This window comes from Rosa chinensis, chromosome 2 (assembly GCF_002994745.2).
Source record: "Rosa chinensis cultivar Old Blush chromosome 2, RchiOBHm-V2, whole genome shotgun sequence".
Lineage (NCBI taxonomy): Eukaryota > Viridiplantae > Streptophyta > Magnoliopsida > Rosales > Rosaceae > Rosa > Rosa chinensis.
In genome coordinates this window covers 53,932,031-53,939,668 of record NC_037089.1, presented here as the reverse complement: position 1 = coordinate 53,939,668, position 7,638 = coordinate 53,932,031, and the positions used below count along the sequence as shown (strand labels likewise).

The 7,638-nt window shown below is 36.4% G+C and overlaps 1 protein-coding gene across 1 annotated transcript; it reads left to right on the top strand.

Annotated features, from left to right (window-relative positions):
• The first annotated feature begins 4,853 nt into the window (after window positions 1-4,853).
• On the top strand, window positions 4,854-6,485 carry LOC112190048 (RNA-binding protein cabeza). Its single transcript, XM_024329470.2, is given in 5 exon segments — window positions 4,854-5,117; window positions 5,231-5,584; window positions 5,587-5,671; window positions 5,942-6,048; window positions 6,145-6,485. Coding segments are annotated over 3 exon segments (507 nt in total). The 5' UTR covers window positions 4,854-5,117; window positions 5,231-5,238; the 3' UTR covers window positions 6,018-6,048; window positions 6,145-6,485.
• The last annotated feature ends 1,153 nt before the right edge of the window (window positions 6,486-7,638 follow it).

Below are 7,638 nucleotides of genomic sequence, written 5' to 3'. Positions count from 1 at the left end.
CTAATGGAACAAAGACTTTTGCACAGATGCGATATGAATACGTGAGGATATTGCTGAAAATAGCTTCTGTATCTTATATTATGAAAGGAATTATATTTAAATGTTCATTCAATTTCAGGAACAAGTGAATGGTTATGCTCCTGATCGCATAACATTTTTCACAATGACACATACTCGTGAAGACGGAACAGTAGTAGATGCCGAGTCAGCAGATATAATAGTGAGTGATAAAATATTTGAATATGTAGGAATCATGGGGACAGAACCTAGCTACTAGTTTTCATGGTGTTATATCGAAGCTTATGCACAACTGTCGGTTAACTTCTTTCAATGTTTCTAACAAGTGCAGGCCAAGTTCAAAAATGGATTAAAGGAGTATGAAGATAGGCAGGAGATATTGACAGATGAGATCCGGCACAAAGTGTACAGTGATGTACTTGGTCCAGAGAAAAGGAATCGCGTTAGAGGTTATGGTTTAGGTGTCCAATTCACTGATGTTCCAGGAGTTGTCACTGAGGCAAGAGGTATGTGTAGGGAAGTGCATACTTTGAGAGCTGCGTGGGAGCAACAAAAGCAAGCAACAGAAGAAGCTCATGTTGAAATAAAGAGTTTAAGGTTGGCTAATATCAACTTGGCTGAAGAGTTGAGACACGAGCAAGCCGTAACAATGGAGACACACAAGAAAAAGATGGAAGATTCATTTGCAAAAATGAAGGAAAACATGATGAATGAGGTAAACAAGTTGTTTCATAACTCATCAAGTACTGATGGTGAAAGAGGTGTAATGGAGAATCAAATGGCATCAAGGGACAGAATAGATGAAGAGGATTGTGTAATGGCTGATCAGGAGAATGTTGAGGTCTATTCTCCAATTATGCCATTTGATTTGAACAGTATGTGAAGCTCAAGGTAAATATTCACCTTGTTTAAGTGCTCTTTTGGTATAAATCAAGTACAAAGATGTTAGTTTTCTTCTAAGGCCATCAACATTCCCATTGAAATGGAGGAGCTTGTTCAAATAGATTGACTGCCCAGCAATGCAGTGTTACTTTTTGAAAAACATGGCTGCATAGTATGGTTTAGCACAATAGACAAGGTGAAGTGTATTAGGTAGGTATTATTTATCTTTCTGTTTTATGAACTTTGTATTGACTCTATTGGGATGTAAATGCCCTTCTGATGTAATGTTAATATTGATGATGATTAATTTTACATTGATGAGTACATCTACGCCTTTTGAAATTGAATACAGAATTCATGGTTTATTACAATTTACAGGCAGCTAAACCATCCATACGTGCTGCCATCAAACCAATCCATCTTATAAATTCCATTCCCACGATTTGCCATTACTGGCACTGATATTGGTGAGGCCAATCTCATGAATAATTGCTAGGTAGAGAGAACTTTTACCCACCATTATATGCAGGTGGGGGTTAATTACACACCAATATATGAAATGCAATGATAATATTATCCATCAAATCTCAAACAAATCACACACCATTGCAAGGTCAGTGGATCTTAATTACACACCATTTACAAGGTCATGAAGAAACGGTGGTTATAATTGATACCAAACATTGTAGTATTGCTGACAAAAGGTATGGGAAAAAGCAAAGTAGTTATTGACTACAAAATCCTCTAACATATAAAATTAGACACCATTAGAGTATTGGTGTTCTATGCCACAATGGAAACTGGAGCAAAGACCACTGACTGGGCTTGGGTGGCTGCATAGTGCCTAAAGCTCATATTGGTTGCTGTTGTCGGCAATAGGCACCCATAATAGATGGTGTCCTATAGCCAAAATTCTAGTAGTGCTCCTTTTCTCTTCTTCCGAATTGAGTTAGTCTTCCCTTAGTTTTCTAAATTCTCCACCCTTAGTTTTTTAATCATTTATCCTCAGAAGAAATAAGATATGAATGGTTAGATTATTAAATTATAAAGTGTAAATACATTCATCATAAATTAATAATTGATGCCCAACAAGTGAACTGAATTATTTGTCTGTAAATTAAACTCATGAAAAAAGTTCACAAAGGCAACCTAGTGAGAGCTAAAAAAATGGTGGATCTCACTGATCTTTACCTCCTCTAGAGAGAGAGAGAGAGAGAGAGAGAGAGAGAGAGAGAGAGAGAGAGAGAGAGAGAGAGAGAGAGAGAGAGAGAGAGAGAGAGAGAGAGAGAGAGAGAGAGAGAGAGAGAGAGAGAGAGAGAGAGAGAGAGAGAGAGAGAGAGAGAGATTGCCTACAAAAAAAAAGAGGTTCAAGATTTAGGCCTCCATAAGGCTCATATATACAAAAGTTCTGCCAAATCAGAAATAATTCTTGAGTCGTTAGAAAAAGAAAAGAGAAGAGAAAACATAAAAACATTTGTAATACATGTAAGAAATGAGGAAGTACAAAAACAAGGTAAAGTGACATCGATCTCCTTGGTACTTTTATGTAGAACAAGTCATTCTTTATAATGCTGCTAGCTTATAAGTAACATTTTCGATTACTACTTAAAATCAAGCTACTCTTTGAGAAAAAAAAAACAGGAGAAGAAGAAAGAAGAACAAGTCATTCAACAAACTAATGCTAAAATAGCCTCTATGAATGCGCGAAAAAGAGAGGTGAATATAACGAAAGGGAAGGGAATAAGTTAGTCGTAGTCATTCATGCATGGAAGCGATTCCCGAGGAGAATCGAATCATCAGCTGCCCACTTCTCCTCTCTTTAATTTGCTCTTCTTTACAGTTTGCCTCTCTTCCCCTTTACCCTTCTCCAAGAGAATGGAGGCCAGATCTCATCTCTCTCTTATTATCATACAACTTCTTTATGAATCCCAGTGAGAGAGAGAGATAGAGATAAAAGCCTAAAAGGGTTAGTGAGAGAGAGGGAGAGGGAGAGAGAAATTGGAACAGTAGCCGCAGCAGCAAAGAAAAGAGAAAAAGAAAAAAAGAAGATGGTCAAAATGAACACACCTCGAAGACTTGTTATTCCATCATCAGCTTCATGAACTTGCTTTGCTTTATTGAAACTCACCATTTTGCTTCTTTTTCTGTTTTTGGTTTTACCATTTTTTTTTCCTTTTTCGGGTTCCCTTCCGAGTTACTATTCCCTTCCATTTCCTACTTACTCATATTCCCACCAATTCCCTCCTAATCCAATGCTCTTTATAATGTATATAGGTATACGTTTCTTGGCCCTTTTGAGAGTATTCTTCTTCTTTTATTTTTATTTTTTATAGAGAACCAAAATCTACTGTAACTTGCTCCATGAGCTTAAACGAAATCAAATACGAACAGAAATCTGCAAAATACTAGCATCAGGTAATGTAATTTTTTTGCTTGTTCTATGCTAGGCTTCTGACCCTTTTACTGCTACCGGGCCACCCTTTAGGTTAAGCTGCATATTCTTTTAACACTTTACCTGTCTGCAATTATGAAACTTAATAGGAATAAAGGAATATTCAAATTTGTAAAGCAAGATCAATTTTCCCAATAAATGGACTGTCAATTTCTGCTGATACTCAAAGTAAAATTGAAAGAGACCAGACAATTGGGGCCTTGGTGAATCCAATTAAGATAAGAAGTGGCTCTAAGCTAAGAGCTTTATGTTCCTTTAGAAGAATATCTATTTCATGCAATTAGACGCTGACTAGGATTCCACATTGTCCACTAACAAGCAGCCATCTGGTTTGTTTTTATGTTTTTTTTTTTTTTTGGAGGGGTGTTATATATAGTTCGTTGGGACTTCAAAATGATATGCCATATTAGCTAGTGAACTCGAGGGTCCCAAATGCCATGGTCAAAGGACCTTTCTAGGTTCATGGTTTGGTTGTTAGGGCTACAGAATCTGTATTTTCTTTTTTTGTGGGTCTGAATTGTTGGGAGTAGCATGCTAGACCTGCAAGGCTGAATCAAAATTGTCGACTTTAGTCAAACCTAACTAGTTCAACAGATTGTTAAAGATATGGCGGGCTCGCTCGCTATACATATTATGTGTGAAATCTTGGGACTTTTGTTCCCTTAATTGCAAATTATACATTCTTTTCAAGACAGTTTTTAGGCATGTAAAGAATCACATGCCTGAGTGATGTAGCTTAAATTGGTTACAAAAAAGGTATCTTGATTTGGAATTTGACAGTATCAAATTTTATCAGAATGTTTTGTAAGAACATTTTTGTTAACTACATAACTACATTACGAAGAAAAATCTACATGGGATCTTATACATTATCTTGTCAAACAATATCGATCATTGTTATATTTCTTGAACTTATATATCCAAATAGTATTCTAAAGAAGTTAATGACCATAAGCAGTACGTGTATCAACAATCATATTTAAATTTCGAAAATGACTTATTGATAGTGTACGTTTTTGTTAGAACTATGTATAATTTTTTCGTAAAAGAAAAAACCTAAGTGCTTAATTATTCATGTAAATTGGAAGGTTCTTTAATTAAGAGAAAACAGCTATATATCTGATAGTTTAACGCTATGGCAAACACTTTTGTTTCAGGACCAAATTTCTTCCGCAATAACCCTCTTTAGGTTATTGATACTTTTTTTGTTTTGGTCTTGAGATTATCATCATTACATGTTACGTACGTAATGAAGCATATATATGGAATACGAATCACATTTTTCCCATGAAGGTAGTGATAACTGTGAAGTGTAATTGAGCCTTAACTTGTAAGTTACGTACTTTCCCATGAAAAGTAGAAATAACTGTGAAGTGTCATGGTACTAGCATGACAATAGTGTGGACATGCATGCATTATTTATCACGTTAAAGAAACCCTATAAAGAACCAGTGTAGTAGCCAAAGTAACATTCAAAATTCAAAAATATCCTCCCATATAGTCTCTTTGGAATCGTGGAATATCGAGTTCTTCCTTCTCTCTTTTTCTCCCTTTAATAAGATTGATCTGATTCCATTTATCAAGGTTGCTAATTGAAGAATACGAAAAAGTAGTACACGGCCCTCCAGTTATTCCCTTTTGCTGTGGCCTCAGATTTGTATATAAACCCCTCCCTGACTCATTACTTCACCAATATTCCCTTCTGGTTTTTCTCTTCACCATCACATTCTCCTCATCAACTCATTACATTGTCTCAACTCTCAAGGTTAGTTCACTAGTCACTACTAGTTTTTCTTCTTTATCTTTCACAATATGCATGATGCTCTCTTACCCTAACCCTCTAATTAATATCTGACATTTCTTCATTTACATGTGCAGAACAAAAGATGAGCAGACCAGGAGATTGGAACTGCAGGTCATGCCAGCACCTCAACTTCCAGAGGCGCGACTCGTGCCAGCGATGTGGAGATGTCAAGTCTGGAGGAGGAGGAGGACTGGACTTTGGGGCTTTTAATGGTGGAAGGCTTGGAGGAGGAGGGTCTTCGTTCGGGTTCGGTAGTGCAACTACTGGCTCGGATGTGAGGCCTGGTGACTGGTACTGCGCTGCCGGAAACTGTGGGGCCCACAATTTTGCCAGCCGCTCTAGCTGCTTCAAGTGTGGTGCTTTCAAGGATGAGTTTGCTGCTACTGGCGGTGGTGGCGGCTTTGACTCTGAAATGACTCGCTCCCGGGGGGTTTCGGGTTGGGAAATGGCGGGGGTGGTGGTGGTGGTGGTGGTGGTCGGCCTGGATGGAAATCTGGAGATTGGATTTGTACCAGGTAGTTATGCTAGCTAGAAGAACTGGTTTGGTACTTTACTTGGTAATGGTGGGCTACATATGTTAGGGCACATCTTTACTCTTCTTGGTTTGGTTAGCTAGCTGTTCTGTGCAATGATATAATTTTCAGCTAGTTTTAGTTTATTAGTTGCTCATTACTTGCATATTGAACCTCTTTCTTTGACTGCTTTTCAAGATAGATACAAGTACTTTAAGAATCTCTCTCTAGATCTGTAACTCACCATCTGACTCTTCCTTTTTGGAAATGCAGGTTCGGATGCAACGAGCATAACTTTGCTAGCAGAATGGAATGTTTTAGATGCAATGCCCCAAGAGACACATACTAGAGAGAAGAAATTCTTAATAATCCAATTTTTGGTACGTAATTCAAAATTAATTAACCGCCATAGTATATATAATAATATTCTTAATCTTGCTCAATTAATTAACAGTGGGTTTTTTTGTTTATTGCAGGCATTGCTGCTGAGCGAGAAAGAGAAATGACATCATCACCAGTTTTAATTTCCTCGATCATTATTTTGCTTTAATTCGGGCTGCTAGCTAGCTAGGTTTTTTATTTTTATTTTTTTTTATTTTTAAAATTTCATCATGGCCTAAGAACAATGTGTTCCGTAAGCCATTTATATATGCTGCCTAGCATTTTGTTAGGTTTCCATCAGAACTAAATCAGTGTAATTTTGGTGCTTTAATTAGTTTAATATCTATTACTGTACCTCATTAGCACTATGAGTTTCTTAAATTAATATTATTGTAATGTTCTGCCTCTCCTGGTTTCTGCAAATGAAGTTGATTCCTTAAGGTTGTTCTTTTTCCATTCCTAGAAACGATGCGCACAGACTTCATTAAGATGCTCTCCTCTGATCACATCAATATTCTATAACCAAAAACTCGTACTTAAAGGCTGCTTTCATGAAGTGGTCCGTAAAGAGAAAGTGCATTGACAAGGCTTTAAAAGTTATTGATAATCATAAAATGTTACAGTTAAAGAAAAAAAAGTTAATCCAAAAATGTTAAGCAATACCAAATATCTTTCGCAATTGGAAACTGGTAAGCTAAGAGTAAGTTCACCCATTGAGATTGGCATGTCAATACTATTTATTGTCTTTTGTCTTTCATTTTCACCATTTAGGTTAGTAGATTATATACTATTCACAAAAAATCACCGAATGTCAGTTGGTAGGTCAAAAAATTGACCCAGAATGACATTTTGTGAATAGTATCTAACATGCCAGCCTAAATGGTGGAAATGAAAGGCAAAGAGCAGTGAATAATATTGATCTGTCAACCTCAACAGATGGATTTGCTCTAAGGACCACTATGAAGCTTTATCTTTATCAAAGATATGCAAAAGAATCATGTGGTCAGATATAAGTTGCTCACTTTATAAGAGGATGGCTTGAGGCAATAGTGATAAATTCCATTACTTCTTTAGCTTGCATTTGCGATCTTAAACTAATTAAGAAACCATTAACATGATAAGTAACATAATATATACTTTCAAAGCTAGTAGAAGAAGAAGCACAATAAAAAAGTTCAAAATGTTAATTGTCAAGTGTTTTCTTACATGAAGATCATATGCAATCAAATAAATTTTTCTTTTTTTTTGTCACTTCCATTTACCACTTATATGATCACATTGGATTCTCTTCATTGACTCGAGTTCATCTTTTAAAAGTATTCATATTGGGGATCCAAAAGTGACTATGTATTCATATCATACGTGTCTACCTAGCTCTCAGCACTAGTACTCCATTAACAATACTGCTTTAGGCAGCAAGATTCTCTTGTCATCCTTTTAGGCTAAGCTTTATGTTACCTCAATTAATTGTCTACTATGTTAGTCAAGTCCCTTACTAGGTAGATAGCTAGTGAAAGTAACTACTCTCATTGCATGTCAATCGGGCCCCAATTAAGTGCATCTTGCTTCCTAATAGTTAAGCATAGTGT